At 42.2% G+C, this 21,338-nt stretch overlaps 1 protein-coding gene across 2 annotated transcripts in view; it reads right to left on the bottom strand.

Annotated features, from left to right (window-relative positions):
• The window catches only part of grik5 (glutamate receptor, ionotropic, kainate 5), a gene marked incomplete at its 3' end in the record, with an annotated part of 104,079 nt that extends 83,067 nt beyond the window's left edge, over nt 1–21,012 (bottom strand). For both annotated transcript variants that reach the window (XM_084053281.1, XM_084053280.1), the window contains exons 1-4: nt 20,886–21,012; nt 17,942–18,106; nt 10,604–10,701; nt 4,051–4,216 (exon numbers count right to left, since the gene is read on the bottom strand). In XM_084053281.1, coding sequence (XP_083909407.1) covers nt 4,051–4,216; nt 10,604–10,701; nt 17,942–18,106; nt 20,886–20,997 — 541 coding nt within the window. In that variant the 5' untranslated portion in view covers nt 20,998–21,012. The remainder of the gene's footprint in view (nt 1–4,050; nt 4,217–10,603; nt 10,702–17,941; nt 18,107–20,885) is intronic.
• Between the last annotated feature and the right edge of the window lie 326 nt (nt 21,013–21,338).

The raw sequence follows: 21,338 nt of genomic DNA on the forward strand, positions 1-21,338 counted from the left end.
TTCTACCTTTTTGTGTTTTTTTTCACGCCCTACTTGATCATACTACAGTCAAAAAAGCATCCAAAAGTAGCAAATCCGCAAGCTCGAAACGCGGCGCTAGCTTGCACATCTGCTATATTTGCTATTTTTGAATTTGAATCCCGAATTGTTTTGGGCATACTGTATGAGGTTTCCACCAGACAGAGACGATATAGTATACACCATTGGTTCTCAAAGTGGGGTCCGGGGACCCCCAGGGGTCCTTGAGGGAGTTCCAGGGGGTCCCCAGCTAAATGATAGAGTAGGCACCAAATGGACCCTTATGGGTCTGTAACTCTGAGAGTGTACAAATGGTAACCAAATGGACCCTAACGGGTCCATTTGGTTCCATTTGTACACTCTCAGAGTTAAATTGACATCAATTTTACAATATAAATTGGGGTCCAAAAGATAGAAATGCCATTAAATGGGGGTCCGTAGCCTAATGCATGTCAAACTGGGGGTCCTTGAAATTAAAATGGTTGAGAATCACTGCTAGAGCCGTAAAAAATCTTCTCGTTATGGGGGGTCCCGGCATATCTTTTCAAATGGGGGTCCGCAAGCTAATAAGTGTCGATTTGGGGGTCCTTGACATGAAAAAGTTTGAGAACCACTGGTATACACATTCGTGTTTAGTTCTACACCTGATATCAGAAGCAAAGAATGTTACCCATCATGTTTTGTGTGTTGTGACCAAATACTAAGAGACAGCATTTGTGCCTTTCAGCGTTGGGAGCACGAACACACGCACAGACGAAAACTAATAGGGGCGCACAATGTGGCATTTATTCCTTCCTGCATGCTGAAATGAGTCTGACACCCCTGCGTATAGATAGACCATAATAGCCATCAACAATTAACTGAAGCGCACCATCAACAGCATGACGTGTCCTTTTAAGAGCTTGGCTTGCAGAGTGGTGAAGTGTAAAATGCGCTGGGCTTCAGAAACACAAGCTGACAAACAACAGCCATCAACCATATATCCGACACCCATAATGAACACTCTCCACCCTGAGGCGTCCTCAGGGCGAGTCGACTGCATACAATACAGTATAGTACAGTACAGTACAGTACAGTACAGTACAGTACAGTATTTCTCTGTTTCATATCACAATTTAACCCATTAACCCATTGAGGCCTGAGGCCGCTTTAAAAAAAAATCTAAATCCTAACAGTTTTTCAGGAAAAAATATAAAAAAAACATTTTCCTGATTTTTCAAAAATAGCCAAATAAATCTTAAAATGACACAGTTGCGTCCCCGGTCTTAAAGGGTTAAGACCTGAGACCCAATTCTACAAAATGTCTTCTAAATCCTAATAGTTTTTTTGAAAAAAACCTATGTTGCTGTCAGTGGTTCTCAAACTTTTTCATGTCAAGGACCCCCAAAATTATATGTATTTGGACGCGGACCCCCATCTCAAAATATTTTGTTCCAGGGACCCCCAGAGGCAATGATTTGAGTTACAAATGTTTGCTTTAAAAATACAGTATATATATTCAAAGATTTGCACAAATGTTTTTTGTGCAAAAATGTTTTGTATATCTGCTATTTTTTAATAGCCAAAGAAATCTAAAATGACAGATGCATCCCTGGTCTTAATGGGTTAAAAAAAAACACAGTAGTGTCCCTATTTTGGCCAAATTTGTCAAAACATTTTTTTTATTATGAAATAGCAGATGTACAAGCTCACAGCGCATCGCGATGCAACGCGTTGTGAGCTACAGTATATCTTTTACACATAGAGGTGAGGGACACCCAGTGAGAGTGTACTGTACTGTAGGTAAACCATGTTAAAACTCTTGACCTAGAAAAACAGCTCACATTTTTTCCCAGACGTTTTTTTTGCCTTTGAAAAAAAAATATGCTGAATTTCAGGCACTATAAGCATACTTGCAGGCAAGAAAATAGTTCTATGTTTCTCAACGTGAGGTCCTGGGACCACCAGGGGTCCAAATGGACCCTTATGACTCTGTGGGCCCTATTTTTTGGGCGTGGCCAATGCTATTTAGCTATTTTGGGTGGCCAACACGCATTGGCCACGCCTCCAGGTCTTAAGTTAAAGGAGTAGTTCACCCAAAAAATAACTTATTTTCTATCAATTACACACCCCATGAAGCCTTGAATTCATGGATTTGTCTTAGTTAAGCCAATAATTTTATTACGGTCTCCTACCGGCTAATGTATCCGGTAGGAGACACAAAGGAGACTCTTTGTGTCTCCTATACCATAAATACACATCAAATTACTGGCTTAGGAATGCGACAAAAACAAAAAAAATGTCCATGAATTCAAGGCTTCATGGGGTGTGTAATTGATAAGAAATAAGTACTTTTTTGGGTGAACTATTCCTTTAAGTCATAAGACCTGGTACTTTGGACGTGCAAATAGGGCCCTGTAACTCTGAGAGTGTACAAAGGGAACCAAATGGGTCCCTTTGTACACAAAAAGGGTCCATTTGGTTCCCTTTGTACGCTCTCAGAGGATTTTACAGTGCATACTGGGATAAAAAGTTGTATCAGATGGGGGGTCCGTGGCCAAACACATATCAACCCTGGGGGGTACATGGTCCGTGAAATGAAAAGGGTTGAGTATCACTGAAAAGAGCTCATAACACAGCCTGTGTGATGGACAGCGGGGGCACAGTTACAGTACAAGGCAGAGAGACAGAAATTGGGCGAATGAGTAATAGGAAGGCTGTGGCTGTGGAGAGAGAGAGAGAGAGAGAGAGAGAGAGAGAGAGAGAGAGAGAGAGAGAGAGAGAGAGAGAGAGAGAGAAAGAAAGAGAGAGAGAGAGAGAGAGAGAGAGAGAGAGAGAGAGAGAGAGAGAGAGAGAGAGGAGCCATGCATGAGGCTGAACTCTGACCAGCCGAGCCGAACTTTCAAAGGCAGACCGTTAGAACAGAGTGCCTAACAGCACAGCAACACTCATCACATCCGCACAGACAGGCACCATGTGCCAGTGACTGAGTCACCAGGCCCTCCCACACACACACACACACTTGTATGTACTAACGAGGACATCAACATTTTAGCACGGCAATTTTATGAATGCCATCTTTTTAGGGGATTTTTTGCCACTTTTTTTTATCCTATAGCCCTAGAGCATTGGTTCTCAATTGGTCCTTGGGGGGGGGGGTTCCAGGGGGTCCCCACTCCAAGCAAAATGTGTTTAATCTAATAATAATTTTAAGTTAATAATTTTTACCTTTTATACTTTGGCTATTCAAAGATAGCAGATATACAAGCTCATAGCACGGCACCAAGTTCCGCGCTACGAGCTTGTAGATCTGCTATTTTAGAAAAATCGTGAACATTTGTGCAAACCTTTGAATATATATATTTTTTAAGCGCACATTTGCAACTAAAATCTTTGCTTCTGGGGGTCTCTGGAACAAAATATTTGAGATGGGGGTATGCGGCCAAATATATATCATTTTTGGGGGTCCTTGACATGACAAAGTTTGAGAACCACTGCCCTAGAGCAGGCAATTGCCGATCTCCAAGCTCACACACAACGCATCAGAGTGTGACACGTTGTGTGCTTGTACATCTGCATGCATGACACAACTTAGTATAAATCAGGCATAAGTGCGAAAGACAACCCCTCAAACCTACTGTAACCTCTAAATGTCTAATCCATAACCCCAACCTGAATCTTTTCTTAATGATGTTTTAACCATAAAATAACCTTGGAAAACGGTCCACTCAATGTCTGTTTCAAGTCTACATTTGGCACTTCACTAGTATAATCAAAGTACACACACACACACACACACACACACACACACACACACACACACACACACACACACACACACACACACACACACACACACACACGAACACACTTACTGGAAGTACTTATTTGGATAAGTGAGTGAGCCAACGCACTTTAGAAGAATGCACATAGCACTGCTCAATAAATCCCACCTCACACAGACTGTTTGTATGTATGTGTGTGTGTGTGTGTGTGTGTGTGTGTGTGTGTGTGTGTATGTGCGTGTGCGCGTGTGTGTGTGTGTGTACTCACACTCTGCCTTGGCACACACCAGGCTGGCAGACGGGTAGCTAAAGGAGCGTAAGATGGCTCCTATGGCCAGACTCAGGTCCTCGTTGCTAGGGTACAGAGTCACTGAGGCGAAGCGCAGGTACGGCAAGCGAGGAGTCTCCTCTGGACCTATCTTCACATGAGGGATCTGAGAGAGGAGAGGAGAGGAGAGGAGAGGAGAGGAGAGGAGAAGAGAGGAGAGGAGAGGAGAGGAGGTACATTTTTATCAGTGGTGGAAAAAATACTCAAATTCTCAAAAAAAGTACCAATACTGCAATACCAATACTGAATTCAAAAGGTATTTAAGTAAAAGTACAAAAGTATTGGCATCAAAATGAAGTTAAAGTACCAAAAGTAAAAGTACTAACATGTTTGAAAATAGCAGATCTACAAGCTCACAACGCGTCGCGATGCGACGCGTTGTGAGCTTGTAGATCGGCTATTGTCAAATAGCCTAGGTATAAAATAGGGCTAAAGTGGTTCATGTATGATTCATAATATCATAATGTATATCTGAAAAGTAACTAGTAACTACATTTTTCAAATAATTGTAGTGGAGTAAAAGCACAATATTTGGCTGTGAGATGTAGTGGAGTAGAAGTAAAAGTATTGGAAATTGGAAAGACTCAAGTAAAGTACAAATACCTCAAAATTGTACTTAAGTACAGTACTTAAGTAAATGTACTTAGTTACTTTACACCACTGCATTTTATTTACGTTCTGTAGCACCTCTCACAGAGAGGGCTTCTCACAAAGTGCATAAGCCCACTTTCTCATAATATGAACAGTGGAAAATGTCCGGTGGAATCAGGTCAGGACATTGTCCGGTGTGTTTGGCCGTTCACACATGCAGCATGCAACAGGAGAGAATGTCCGTTTGAGATGCGTTCACACATTTTTTTTTTTTTAAAGCGATATTTTTTAACTCAAATCTTTGCTTCTGGGGGGTCCCTGGAACAACATTTTGGGTGGTCCTTGACATGAAAAAAGTGTGAAAACCTGGTAGGATTTAGAAGACATTTGTACAATCTCCGGATGCAAAGATTTGAGTTAAAAATGTTGGCCTTTAAAAATATATATACTTAAAGATTTGCACAAATTTTTCACGATTTTTCAAAAATAGCAGATCTACAAGCTCATAGCGCGGCACTCGGTGCCGCGCTATGAGCTTGTATATCTGCTATTTTTGAATAGCCAAAGAAACACATTTAAGGTAAATACTCTGTTTGATAAGGTGAGGAGGGGCGGGGTCTGGATAGTACACCCACACATTAGCTACTCCCACGTAAACACAACACAGGCACACAGCCTGAGAGAGAGAGAGATGCGAGGTGGATCAAATGCAATATTTTTCAGAGAGAACATTGGTCTCTATATAAAGCCAAGTGCGCACTGCGGAGGGAAGCGTCAGGTGCAACTCGTTGTCTACAATTAGGCTACTGCAGTAGTAAAGTAGAGACGTTTATGTTCGATCGGTGAATATTTCCAACTGGAACGGTAATAAAAAAACAGAATGATTAAACTGGTTTTCTGCAGTTCTCTCTCTCTCTCCAAACACCTCGGGGAGTGGGGGAGGCTCCACTCCACCCCTCGACAATAGAAGCGTCATCGACACGTCCACATGCTGAAGGTAAAGGACAGTCACTGGGTCCATTAACACATAGAGCAGTTTAAGCTAAATCGGACATTACCTGAACTTAGCCCATTAAGACCTGAGGCAGATTCTACAAAATGTCTTCTAAAAGACAGTTAAAAAAACTGCTACATCAGTAGTTCTCAAACTTTTTCATGTCAAGGGCCTCAAAATGTATATGTATTTGGTCGCGGACCCCCATCTCAAAATATGTTGTTCCAGGGACCCCCAGAAGCAAAGATTTGAGTTTGAAATGTTCGCTTAAATATATATATATATTCAAAGATTTGCACAAATTTTCACGATTTTTCAAAAATAGCAGATCTACAAGCTCATAGCGCGGCACTCGGTGCCGCGCTATGAGCTTGTATATCTGCTATTTTTGAATAGCCAAAGAAATGTAAAATGACACAGATGCGTTCCCGGTCTTAATGGGTTAAAGTTCCAGTTCACACGTCCAAATTTGGTCTGAGATATAAATGTTTGACCAATGATGCCCCTTGTCAAGTATTTGTTTTCACCCATAAAACGTCCATATAGGAGTTTTATAGCACCTTGAACATGGCTCTGTCTTTTCCCTCATTAACAATTCCAGGATCTATTAATTGTGCCAATATGCCACGCCTGTAGAAACAACCCCTCATTAACATGCTAATATGCCACGCCCCTGGATTCAACATGCAGAACCGCCCCATCCCCCCCCCAAAAAAATCTGTTGCATGTCTGATCCTACAGAGCCGGAATGTTGCGTTCATACACAGCCCCTCCGTTTGAACTCTGGAAAACTTCCATATACAGTGCATGTCTGAAAGTGGCTATATAAAGTATACTGTAGGATTAAAAACACAACATGAAGCATTCAGACAATTAAAACAACAGAACAACAACAACAGGCGAGGAGGGGATTAAGTGCATATATAAAGTGCATTGGGCATTAACCCATTAAGACCTGAAGCCGATTCTATAAACGTCTTCTAAATCCCAACAGCATTCTGAAATACCTACTGTATGTTTCTATATCAGTGGTGCTCAAACGTTTTCATGTCAAGGACTCCCCAAAATGATATGTATTTGGCCACGGACCCCTATCTCAAAATGTTGGTCCAGGGACCCCCAGAAGCAAAGATTTGAGTTAAAAATGTTTGCTTTAAAAATACATTCAAAGATTTTCACACATTTTCACGATTTTTCAAAAATAGCAGATCTACAAGTTCATAGCGCGGCACTCGGTGCCGCGCTACGAGCTTGTATATCTGCTATTTTTGAATAGCCAAAGTGTAAAATAATGCTTTTTAGTTCAAATCTACATGGGTTAACACATTATATATATTAATGCACATACAAACACACACGCACGCACGCACGCACGCACGCACACACACACACACACACACACACACACACACACACACACACACACACACACACACACACACACACACACACACACACACACACACACACACACACACACACACACACACACACACACACACACACAGAGCAAAGTAAATAAGGAGGATTGAAGGAAGAAGAGAGAGAGAGAGTGATAGAGGTTTAGACAGAGGCAGGGACCCGAGAGCACAGAGAGGGTGAAAGGCCAAAGAGACGGACGGAGCAAACAGATGGAGGAGGTGGGTGATGGTTAATTACATGAGATGGGCTTCAACACACATGGGAGGATAAACATAACATCCACATAGACTCTGCTGTGGGAGAGAGAGAGAGAGAGACAGAGAGAGAGAGAGAGAAAGAGAAAGAGAAAGAGAAAGAGAGAGTGAGAGAGAAAGAGAAAGAGAGAGAGAAAGCGAGAAAGAGAGAAAGAGAGAAAGAGAGAAAGAGAAAGAGAGAGAGAGAGAGAGAGAGAGAGAGAGAGAGAGAGAGAGAAAGAAAGAGAAAGAGACAGAGAGAGTGAGAGAGAGAGAGATTCATGGGTAATATTGCATTGTGGTGGAATGAGAGGATATCATTGTGGGCCCCCAAATAATTGGCAAAACTTAACTCTAAAACCTTCTTTAAATCCATGAAAAATGTGTTTTAATTTTGAAACCAATAATTAGGATCTTAAAGTATACTGAACAGTTCAGTGGCCTGCAGGGTGGTTAGAGTGTCCGCCCTGAGATTGGGAGCTTGGGATTCAATTCTCTGGACGTGTCATACCAAAGACTATGATATTTTTTGAAAAATCATGAAGATTTGTACAAATCTTTGAATATACTGTATATGTTTTTTTTAAAGCGAACATTTTAAACTCAAATCTTTGCTTCTGGTGGGCCCCTGGAACAAAACATTTTGAGATGGTAGTCCTTGGCCAATTACGTATCACTTCGGTCCGCTCCAATGATAAGAATTGGAGAAAAAAGTCCATATCTCCATACTTTTTTACAGTGGTCAAAACAAGCCATTTTCTACGGGCGATCACTCTGCAATGGCGGATCGCGGTAGAAATATTATTGTTCCAGTTGTTAGACGGGACCCTCGGCCATCGCCCAGACACCCTTTGTTTACATCCCGGGTCCTCGTGGTGGCTTCTACAGCTCTAAAATGATCTGCGTAAACGGTAAGAAACACTGGCACTGGATCTACCCTGTTTTAAAAAACCTCTGGCACTCGATGTGTTAATTGGGGGGACAACTTGTATGATCCTCACGGCTCTCGAGCGGGCCCCAGACCACAGATTGAGAATCGCTGTATTAGCTTAAGAACATGCAAGTTAGTGTGGCGTAAAATAGCATTGTCATCCTTATCATCCTAAATAAACGAGTGAACTCCAATAAGCTAGTTAATTCCTTTGTCAGGCAACTGAAAAGAATAAATAAAATGCATCACTACAGAGGTTTAGCTTATGTGGAGGAAAAAAAGAGATCCAATTGATGCCAATTGTGAAAAGTGGAAAAGAAGTTTGATGAAAAATGAAACAGTAAAGTAAGGCTCATTGCCGTAAGGCATAAGCGTTTGTATTTTGTTTTGTTTTTGTGATGTGAGCCAAATATACAAGTGTAAATGTGGGTATTTTATCCTCCTTGACTTGAAGTTTGAGATGTGTTACGTTTTTCATATCTTTTGGAAGTTCAGAGAATTCAAGCTTTGTTCCTGCAGTTTTGTAGTAGCTGATAGAGATCTTTTCCAACCTGGTCTTATTTATGTAGCTTTAGACATAATTTCACACACTTGACAATATGTCAAAAACATTTTCTTTTTTCATAGGTTTAAAGCGCGTGTGTAGTTTAGCACCAACTGTTATGTTGCATCAGTGTCTCTGTGTGGTTTGGTATGTTTTGCAAGAGCTGAACGCAATCTGACATCTGTTGAGTATAAAAAATATGCATAAGTGTGTGGGAATTGAAATCAATAAGTAAAAGTTGTGCTACTGTATATAACTTTATTCTTTTATAATTATGGGTTAATTGGCTTGGTCTTTTGTATTCGCTTGAGCAAGAGCCCCGCAAAATGTCTGTGCTAAAGCCTGACCAAAGACAGATCTTTGGGTCTGATGCCGTTCCCGATTTTGTAGAGTCCTAGCCAACCAATGTTTTTTGCTAGTTATTTTTTCACTTTTTACCCATTTTTCTCCCCTATTCATTATGCCAATTGATTCCTCCCCACACGGAGACGGGCCAATTGTGTTCGTGTAGATGCTGGACAAAGCCGGATGCACCAAGATTATTGATGTTTTGACAAATATTTGTCAAAAAGTGTAGTTTTTCAAAAAATAGTTGGGCAAAAAACATAGCCTAACTACAACTATTATTTTGAATGTTTTCACCCAACATGCCAGGTTGAATGTGGTTACAATCGGGACACATTGGCGGCAAAATTGTCAAAACCAATGTCGTCAAACAAGTCAAATAGCGGCTGATATACGGCCCAACTGATATATTGGTCTGGCTCTAGTCTGTGCATGGCTGTGATATGAATTTGGGGCTTTTTACACTCTCTCTCTCTCCCTTCACTAAATCCCCTTAATTAAACCTGGCAGGGGATTAGACTGTGTTACTGATTACTATCTCACACTATTGTGGAGTGACTCCATATTATTCATGTAGTGCACCTGCTGTGTTTATTAGATTGGATGTCCATTGTGTTGGCTTGTGATACTGTGTAACATCATTGTACCATTCCTGGGTTGGTGCTGGTGGTGTGGTTATTTGTGTGTCTTTGTCAGATTCATTGTTGATGTTGTTCTGTTTACAAGATATAGTACATTTCAAATAAGAGAAATCCTGTGTGTGTGTGTGTGTGTGTGTGTGTGTGTGTGTGTGTGTGTGTGTGTGTGTGTGTGTGTGTGTGTGTGTGTGTGTGTGTGTGTGTGTGTATGTGTGTGTGTGTGTGTGTGTGTGTGTGTGTGTGTGTGTGTGTGTGTGTGTGTGTGTGTGTGTGTGTGTGTGCGTGTGGAAGAGAGGCAATAGACCCTGCGGCCTTCCAGCGGTATCTCCGTCCGCTGTCGGAATAGCAATAGGTGGACTTCCAGGCCCATGAGAACAACTACAGAGAGCGCTTTAACACCAAGCAGCAGTGCAAGACTAAGAACTTTGTCTCCTCTGGTGATCCAGCCTAGGACATACCCACGGACTGGTTGTTGGAGCGTTTCGACAACTTGGGATGCCCAAAGACCAGGCAGAAAGGCTGGCAAAGTGTTGTGCTGTCTCTGCTGCCATATGTGGCGGAACCGCCGGTACTTGGAGTGCTGAGTGACATGCGTGTTGTATCATGAGGACATATCCATGAGTTTGTGAATGTAACCTGTACTGCACCTAAAATATGTGTGTCCCTGTATGCTTTCCCTGTGTGTGGACATAAATAAATGGTTAAACTGTGTGTGCATGTGTGTGTGCGTGTGCGTGTGCGTGTGTGTGTGTGTGTGCGTGCGTGTGTGTGTGCGTGCGCGTGTCACTCACTCACCTCCTTCTCGCCACATATGTGACTGACAGTGGAGCCGGAGGCGGGGCTAGAGGCGGGGCCTATCACAGAGACGACACCCTTGGGTAGAATCTGGCACACTGAGGAGAAAAGAGGGAAAGTAAACATACAGTGCTGCCGGCAATCTGACATCTGTTGCAAAATCTGTTGAAACAAATAAGTAAAAGTTGTGCTACTCTCTATAACTTTATTTTTTATAATTGTGAGTTAATTGGTTTGGTCTTTTGTATTCGTTTGAGCAAGAGCCTCCCAAAACGTCTGTGCTAGAGCCCGACCAAAGACACATTTTTGGGTCTGATGCCGTTCCCGATTTAGTCCTAGCCAACCGATTATTGATGTTTTTTTGCTTGTTATTTTTTTGCTTTTTACCTTTTTCTCCCCTATTCATTATGCCAATTGATTCGTCCCCACACACATTGCTGTGTTGTCACTGCTGTTGTATCCTACAATAAGCAAGCCTGATTGTTATAAGTGACTTTGGCCTTGTTTTCCTGTAAAGTTGCTTGTAAATACTTTTGCGGTTGTGGTTTTCTGAGCTTGTTTAAGTGTAGTGCTTAGTTGGGCTTGCTTCAGTTTAACCACGTTAACCCTATACACATTGGCTATTTGAAAATCTTAAGATATTTTCAGATGGGGGTCCTTGGCCAAATACATGTTCCTTGACATGAACATATTTGAGAACTACTGCTCTAAAACAACATTAGACAAAGTTTGATAAACTGCCTCCCCCTGGCCAGCCGTTGCGCCTGATGGAGGGCAAAGCAACTGGTTGGAATAACGTGTTCCTTCCACGCGCTACATCCAACCGGGAAAACTGCTCCCTGTCTGGTGATAAGAAGGATTGTTAGCTCTCATGCATTGAAGGAGGCATGAGCTCGGCTCTGAGCTCTCCCTAGGTTGGCAGAGGGAGTGTTGTGCCCAGGATTACTTAGACTATTGGCACTGGGTGAAAAAAATGGGGTTACAAAATCGAGGGATACATTTTTTTTTCAAATAGACAAAGTTTGACTGACCTGCCCTATGGTTGCTTATTTTGTGCTTGTTTTCATAGACCAGGCCCCCGGGCCCCCGGACCCCTGCACCCCCGTTGACCCCTGTCCCCCCCGGACCCCTGTCGGGGGTCAACGGGGGTCCGGGAGTACACGGGGGGCCGGGTACTCCCTGGACCCCCGTTGACCCCCCCGGCCGCCAAAAGGCAAGCTTTTCACTTGTAGATCTTCGATTTTAGAAATTAGAAAATTAGTGTTTATCCTACTATAATTCTAGTAACCTCTGTAGTGGTGGTGAGTACGTGAGTGAAGATACCCGGTTCTCCTCACTGGCTGGACCAATTGCTCTGATTTTGCACACAGGTAATTGGCCATTACCATCTGAACGCAACTGTGAAGCCCGTTTTTCAATTTCATCAAATATCAGCTTCTTATTAGCGTTTTTCTGTCAAACACTGTCGCCATGGTTACGGGGCTGCCCAGCTATGGGACGAACTGCCTCCCGGGTTGCCAGATCATGTGCGCATATCCCCCCACGGATGCGCTGCGCCGACCGGGTATGGTCTAGTAATTATAATTCCAACATTCACTTAAACTCCTCATGTTTAAGCCTAACTGAATTATATATTTATGGACTTGTATATAAAGTAATTGCATATTTTTGGACAACTTGTGCATTTAATTTGTCGGCAATACTTTGCCACGCTTTCTCCCTGGATCTATATTTATTGCGGCCGTGTTTCCTTTCTTGCTTATTATACATTTGACTTCCTTGTATGATTCCATGAGCTGCTGCAGTGCTGCTCCATGATTGGTCAAGTTCAAAGATTCTGCTATCGACTTTCATGGTCTTTTATAGGAATACGTGAACGCACATTCAGCCTGGTTAAACGATCCTGGCTCGACAAAGCCACTCCTTCTCAGCCCGGCTTGGCGTTCGTGGAACTGAATAAACCAGGCTGAACAGCGCAGGCTTGTCAAACCTGGATTTGCCTTTTAAACCAGGATAATTTAATGCCCGCTTTCGTGAAACAGGGCCCCTGGTTGCTTGTTTTACATCTCAGAGGCAAATGTTGCTCTGTTTACTCCACTAAAATTATTTGACATCTATAGTTACTAGTTACTTGGCAGATTTAGATTATTAAAAGAAAAGCATAAATATACTCGTTGCATTGTAGATCAGCTAGTCCAGTGTCCAAGTGTTGTGAGCTTTTTTTCTCTCAAAACAATTCTCAAAATCTGCTATTTTTGAGAAAGTTTGACACATTTTGAAAGAGGAAACCTTTCCAAAACCGTTCCTTTTTTTAAATTAAAATTTAATTAAATCTGCTATTTTCACTACTTTAGTGCGACACTCTTGTATGATGAAGTGGTGCAGTAATTTACAAAAACATGTTGAAAAGTTGAAATATGGAGACACTAGGTTTCTGTCCGACGACAGCAACGATATACGGTGGCTGTCATGGCTGGTCGTGGGCGGATGCACAGCGACGGGGAAAAATGTAAAAGATGTAGACATTTTAAAATGCAGCAAGAAGGTGCGGGTAATTGCAATTCTATTTCATCCCTCAATGCCACTGTAGCAGGATAATCTGTCTTGTTATAATCTCATTAATGTGGAAATAATGGAGGTAAACCCTGACACGCTTGGGATTAAAATCTCTTAGAGTCTTAGAGCAGTGGTTCCCAAACTGTGGGCCGGGGGCCCACTGGTGGGCCGTGAGGATATTGCAAGAGGACACCCAAATAATTGCCAAAAACACTACGATTTATTGATAATATAAAAACATTTCAATAATGTAAAAGAAAATCACATGAAATGTTTTCTTTAAACCCCTTCAAAAATATACTTTCATTAATAAAAGCTCATAGCGAGTCACTTCATGCCACGCTATGCGCTTGTAGATCTGCTATTTTTGCAAATTTTGTAATACTTTATGTATTTTAAAGTCAAATCTTTGCTTCTGGGACGTCCCTGGCACAAGACATTTTTGAGACGTGCTTCCGCAGTCAAATCATTTTGGGGGTCCTTGACATGAAAAAGTTTGAGAAACACTGGCATAAACAATACTTTCTTTAAAAGTAACACCAAAAAGAAACACAGTTGAATAGGAACTACAGGATCGGGCTTGACATCATCCACTCAGTAACAGGCGTGTGTTGCTAGGTAGAGTAGCAACAGGTCAACAATGAGACCAGAGGCTGTGTCATACTTATCTAATTGATCAGCTGTCATGCTTCTGTCACTGATCAATAGCCCTGGAGTGTCTGACATGTTCCCTCTGTCAGTAATGAATAGGGAGAACAGAATAGCTGATAATTCCCCTGCGTCTGCCATTGGCCTGCATCCAGGAATGACAGAAGGTCAAACACTATCATATCACCAAGCGTTGTGAGGTTGTACTTCAGCTATTTTTGAAAGACAAATTTGTGAAAACTTTTGAAGAAATTCAGGACTTTCTGTATAATGTGTACTTATACTTTTGATACTTTAAGTATATTTTGATGCCAATACTTTTGTACTTTTACTCAAGTAAAGTTTTGAATACATACTGTACTGTATACAGAATAGAGCTACATTGTGGTATTGCAACTTTTACTTAAGTAAATTATTGGGAGCACTTCTTCCTCCATTGCTCTTATGCTTGTTAACCTGCTTTGTAGTGATGTGCGGGTCGGGTTTTTTCATGACCCGCCCCGTCCCGCCACGGAACCTAACCCGTCTCAACCCGCCCCACGAACCCATATATAAATCTATGGCTCAACCCGCCCCGCGCCCCGCGGTGGGAAAAAAAAGATAATCATCATCATAATAGATCAGATTTATATAGCGCTCTTTTAAGTACCCAAAGTCGCTTTAAATGTCTACAGTAGCACAATATTGTCATGGGCTAAATAAACAAGCATGTTGTTCAAAATATTTTTTTTGTTTGTTTTTTGCGTGTGAGACCGGCTGACGCTCTCACCCGCAGCCCGCATAATTGCCTCTGAAATCCTGACTCGACCACCCGCGGGTTACGGGTCGGCCCGCTCATCACTACTGCTTAGATGAATGTGATGCGTCTAAGATTATATCACCTCTGTACATCATGTTAAGTATTACATAAGATTATATCACCTCTGTACATCATGTTAAGTATTACATAAGATTATACCACCACCCTACATCATGTTAAGTATTACATAAGATTATACCACCACACTACATCATGTTAACATCATAGTAAGATGAATATAGCACCACTCTACATCATGTTAAGTATTACATAGTGAGCCGTTCCTGGCTACCTGTCATGAGATTGAAGCATTATAATGGAAAATAGGTCATGCAACTTTACTGTGTTACTCTAGTAGTTATCAGGCTTAAATGTGGCTTTTGTATTTCATGCCATTTGGGTGGCATTTCAAATTATCAACTCAGTCATCCTCGCTCCAAACCACTGGACTGTGTGTGTAATGTATGTGTGTGAGTGTGTGTGTGCGTGCATGCGCGAGTGTGCATGTGTGTGCCATTGTTGCATGCTCATGTGTCCGACTACAAACTGAACGGTGGTTGCGTTGCTTCCATGTTGTGTCTGTTTGTTTGTTTTTTACCGTTTTGAGTCAGTACAACCTTTTGTAATTGACCCACTGTAATAGTGCGTTTGAGTTTGTTTAATTTAAGTGCATGTTCTATTGCCTCGAAATGAATTGATGCAAATAATTTGTATGCAAAATATAGCCAGGTATATGCTGCTGTGTGATGTGAATACATACTGTACTACTACAACCTTTGTGGGGTTTGACTGTCTCTTGACTGTCAAAACCACTAAAACGGTGGTTCTAAAAGTGGGGTCCAAGGACCCCCAGGGGTCCTTGAGAGGGTTCCAGGAGGTCGCCAGCAAAATGAGTTAATAATACAGCATCAACATTTAACCACTTTAACTATATACAGTACTTTGGCCATTTGAAAATAGCCGATGGACAAGCTTATAGATCTGCTATTTTCAAAATATCTTTTAGACATTTTCACAACAGATACCTTGTCTGGGAGTCCCTCCCTGGCACAAAATATTTTTCAGATGGGGGTCCGTGATCAAATACTGTAAATATTAATCTGGGGGTCCTTGATGAAAACGTTTGAGAACCACTGCTCTGACAGAGGTGTGTACATGGTAGAGCATGTGTTGGAGCTATAGCTTTTCTTGGGTTTTTTAACAAATCGATTTACCTTGCTTAATGATGATGAACCCCCCAAAAAACGGCTGGCAAACAAGTCTGTCAGATTCTCTTGCCCATTGGTCAAAGACAACACACACACACACACACACACACACACACACACACACACACACACACACACACACACACACACACACACACACACACACACGCCTGTCACTCAGGCATGCACATAACGCACACAGAACTCCTCACACAGACATTTGCCTGTAGCCTGTGGCAAGGTCTGTGACCTATTGCCATGGAGCGCAGGGAGCCTGTGTGTACACTATGAAATGCATGGTGTCAGTTGAACTCCGATATTGTAAAAACAAAATAATAATAATATCTCAGAATGAAAGTGACTCTCAGGATTTTGCAGTGTGGTGTGTCAAAGAATCTATATTTTTTGTTCTGTCTGCTATTAGTCTACCAGTGTTGATTTCGTCTATGAAAACTATGACGAAAAATGTTCGTCGACTACCCTTTTTCACAGACGAATACTAAATAAAAACGACATAAAAACGAAGCTATGATGATGATATAGTGACAATTTCGTCAACAAATGAAAACTACACTAAAATGTTAGTGAGGGACGAGTGGAGAAGAGATCCAGTAGAACTAAAAGACAAGTCATTTTATGTTTGGTTGCACTCGGGTGTTGCGCTCTGAAAATAGCAGATCTACAAGCTCACAACGCGTCGCGCCGCGACGCGTTGTGTGCTTGTAGATCGGCTATTTTCAGCATGCAACCAAGTATAAAATCAGCCATTACGACGCCATCAAGACACCGCCAAAATACATTTTAGTCGACTAAATCAACTGTAGATTTAGTCGACTAAAATCTGATGATATAGTCAACTAAAACTAGACAAAAACTAAAACATTTCAGATGACTAAAATATGACTAAAACTTAATCTAAATGGAATTTTATTCAAAAGACTATGACTAAAACTGAATAAAAATTTGCTGTCAAAATCAACACTGGTCAATACAGTATATGAACCCTAGATGTCAAAGCCATTTCCTATAGCAGCAGAGCATAACCTGGTCTTGAGGTGTATAGACTCAAAAAGTTAAAATATGGAGATGAAAGAGGTTTCTGCCTCACAGCAACCATACAAGGGCCATTCAATGTACCACCGGGGCTCCAGGACGGTAGCAGAACCTGTTAAGTGCTCCACACACTCTTGTCCCACATCAAAGACACATCAATGCTGTCCTCCTGGGTCTGCTGCTGCTTTGATCTGCTCTGATGTTGGCGCTCTCGACGCGTGACCCTCTGGGTCAGTGCCTCTCAAACATTTTCATGTTCAAGGACCACCAAATTGATACGTATTAAGGCCGCAGACCCCCTGTTGAAAAGATTTGGTGCCGGCAACGACCATTAAAGAAGAGATTTATTTTTGGACTAGATTTAGTCGTTTCAGAAGGGGAGCGGCCGACGCGCCTATGTAATTAATTTTCAATGAGAGGTGGGCGATTATTTGGAGCTTGCAGTTTAGCTATTTTCACAATTTTTGAGCATTTGTTTTTAGTATAAAATACAGTGGGGCTTATGTGTTTATACTTTTCCTCATTTTGCCGAGGAGCCCTGCGGGTCTCCGAACCCACTTTAAGAACCACTGCTCTAGATCAGTGGTTCCCAAACTGGGGGTCGGGACCAAATGATCTCCAAATGATTTTGGGGGGTCCCCAGATGGTTAGCTTAATGTCAATTAAGCTAACCAATCTACAAGCTCAAAATGCCTCGCAGCGCGAGGCATTTTGAGCTTGTACAATTCCAAGGGAGGGGGGGGGGTCCCCCAGTTCAAATAATATGATTATTTTGGGGGGGTCCCCCAGGGGCGTCCCCAAATACTTTTGGGGGGTCCCCAGATGGTTAGCTTAATGTCAATTAAGCAACCAATTTTGAGCTTGTAGTTCGGCTATTTTCACAATATTTTCTGTGGAACCAAGTCAAACTAAATGTAATGCCTACAATTCCAAGGGTGGTGGGGAGTCCCCAGTTCAAATAATATGATTATTTTGGGGGGGGGGGGTCACGGCCTGAGAAGTTAGGGAACCCTTGCGTCTAGATAAGAGCACCATCTGATGACACTGGTCATGTTGTTAATAATATCCACTCACTGGTGTCGGTGGTGTCATACTGGGAGTCCCTCTGCAGCTCGTAGATGTCCACCTCCACGCGGGCCCTCGCCGGCCCCTCCATCACACTGTTGATGTTCTCTCTGGCCAGGGCCAGCGCCAGGCGCTCCCCCCGGCCACACACCGACTGGTCGTCCAGGATCGCCGCTGGGAGGGAGGGGGGGAGGACAGGGAAAAAAAGTGGAAAGAGGGGGAGAAGAGAGGGGGGGGGAGTGCCAGAGGAAAGGTTATATAGGCTGTGTGTTCACCAGAGTGTTTCTTCCCAGGTGAAAACGTCAGGCACTAGCTTAAAGGGATAGTTCACCCGAAAAAAGTACTTTTTTTCCTATCGCTTAGTCATCCCATGGAGACTTGAATTCATGGATATTGTTTTGTTTTTGTCTCCTAAGCCAATAATTCAATGACCAGCGGACCGGTAGGCAGCGGTTCTGGTAGGAGACACAAAGAGTCTCCTTTGTATGCTGGTCATCAAATTATTGGCTTAGGAATGAGACAAAAACAAAAAAATATCCATGAATTCAAGGCTTCATGGGGTGACTAATCGATAGACAAAAAGTCATTTTGGGGGTGAACTATCCCTTTAACCACTTAAACCCCATATGGCTGACTGGAGTCCCTCAGGGCTGGCTCTATACTAGTGTATTTTCTGTTTTCTGTTATTTACTTTTGCTGAAAATAGCCGATCGACAAGCTTGCAACGCGTCGCAGCACAACATTTTACTCAGGAGCAAATAACTCCTGAGTAAAATGTGTTTTCATCTACAACCGGCGGCTGGGATTTAGCGCATCAAGGACATGCCAGATAGTGGTACAAAAGACAGTCACAGAAATGTTACTGACCTTTAAATAGGACTTTGCGATGTATTGGTTTGTCGTCACATGAAATTGTATGGTCTTATGTCAGTATGAAGGGTGTTATCACACATCATGCAATCTAACCTCCCAAAACAAATATTAGACAGAGATTTATGTAACATAAACAGAACAGACGACGTGAAACAAATGATCAAAACAAACAGAATGAGTGGTGGAGACAAAAATTAAAACCGTCATTCTAAGTGTTTATAACACAAAGGAAAATGTTTTGTTTGTAAGCAGGATAAACTATTGAGCGTATGTGATGCATTTAAGGTGCAGGCTGTTCATCAGTTTTCGGTTCATTGTCACAAACAATTTAATCACAACAAATTAGTTTAAAGGCAATATATTTGAAGAATACATTTTGAACTGATTTCAAATTGATGCAAGTTATAATTGATGCAAGTTATAATTGATGCAAGTTAACCTCACGCTGTTTCTGACAGCTGTTGCTAGGTTTCAGCTACATAACACTGTGTAGTTTTAGAGCTGTTTATCAGGATCCATTATGATATCAGCCATTCAAGATGCAAGGTTGAAACTCGTTGTGGTACGACGATATTTGATATCTCTGCGTTGGAGTTGAAGTTAGGAGGTTTAGTCAGAAGTGCTTTTTAATACTTTTCATTGGTTCAATATGTGTAAAACCCACACACAGACATAAAGGGTGTTCAATAGCACTGATTAATAAAAAAAATAAAAATAAAAGTTGAGATGGAAAAATGGAGATTTGGTTTCTGCCTGACAGTGACGATATATGAAATGTTTTATATTGTTATAATTTTAGTATCTTAGTTTGCATTGCATTTTTATTGTCCATATCACACAGCCCTACAATTAAATGCTTAAGTGATTGTCTCATAGATCTGAAGAAGAAGATGCTTACTTTTAGTCACACTTGCTTTACACTTGACTTTTTGCATACTCATCCTATCCACTCACACACACACACACACACACACACACACACACACACACACACACACACACACACACACACACACACACACACACACACACACACACACACACACACACACACACACACACACACAGTACAGTATATTGTGTACTTCCTACAGACATTTCATCACAGAGGTCAGACCACTGGGTCGCCTGCATTGCAGTGAACCCCTGAAGCAGCGCCAGGGTTCAGTGCCTTACTCAAGGGCACGTCGGCACTGCTGGCATTTGGGTATAGTTCTCCTTTTTATTGTCCTATAAGGATCTCCATACCAGCTGCTACACCCTGGCAGAGACAGCAAGGAAGAAAGGAAGAAAGAAAGAAAGAAAATAGCAGATCTACAAGCTTGTAGCGCGGCACTCGGTGCCGTGCTATGAGCTTGTAGATCTGCTATTTTTTAAGCTCAAATCAAAAAGTGACACATATGCGTTTGAGGCCAGAAAGAAAGAAAGAAAGAAAGAAAGAAAGAGAGTGCAGAGATGGAAGAATGGAGAAAAGGAGAGATGGGGGAATAAGAGTAATGGCCCCCCCGGTCCAAAGACCGCATAGACGGAGGGATAGATGAGAAGAATGGACGAACGGAGTGGAAGACAGAGGGTACAGAGTGGAAAGCACATAATATGGAAGGATGGACAGAGAGATAAAAGAATAAAAGGTAGAGAGAGAGAGAGAGAGAGAGTGAACGGAGGGATGACAGGAGTGTCCGTGCTCACCCATGCGTACGGAGGAGAACAGAGGGGCCTGCAGGTTGATGGAGGGACCACTTAAGTCCATTTAGAAACATGTCAAAAATAGCAGATCTACAAGCTCACAACGCATCACAATGCGTTGTGAGCTTGTAGGTATTTTTGCCATTCAAACAAGGAACAAGAAAATCTGTAATCACATGGGCAACATAAGGAGGCCAGTTTTTCAACGATTAATTAATGTATGCAGAAGAATGTATTGCAGAAGGAAAAGTCTCTATAAGGGAAAAACATTCAGATGTGGAGGAAATACACATTTTGAGGTTAAATGCGAAAGCTAGGGGGGGTGTCAGTCACCACCATCCCCTGGAACCCCAGATGACAGCCCCCACAATGACAGGAAGTGTCTCATGCTCACCCATGCGTACGGAGGACAGCAGAGGGGCCTGGCTGATGGAGAGCGGCGCCATGGTGACTAACAGGAAGGAGAGGAAGTGTGTCGACAGCAGCAGCGCTGGCAGAGCCGGCATCTTCTACTCCTCCTCATGGAGAACGGTCTGCTGGCTGCCTGTACCCCCACCTGCAGGACGGGAGGAGACATCGCGGTCAACACGGTTCAACCATCACTTCAGTCAGACACGTTATCAAGCTAAACCATTTATTACAATGATATTGCGTCAAATTGATGTGACTCTATCTGCTCCTGTGATACTGCAGATTCATCTGCACAGGCATGACACAGAATCTGAGATCAAGAATTGCCCCCTGTAGCAGAGCCTAAAGATACAGAGTTATGACTGTACATGGACATAACATTGAACCCTTCAAGGGCATAACTTAAAATATACAGATACATTATAACATCATGCAA

The sequence above is a fragment of the Gymnoscopelus microlampas genome (assembly GCF_963454915.1).
Source record: "Gymnoscopelus microlampas genome assembly, chromosome: 3".
In the NCBI taxonomy this organism is placed as follows: Eukaryota; Metazoa; Chordata; class Actinopteri; order Myctophiformes; family Myctophidae; genus Gymnoscopelus; species Gymnoscopelus microlampas.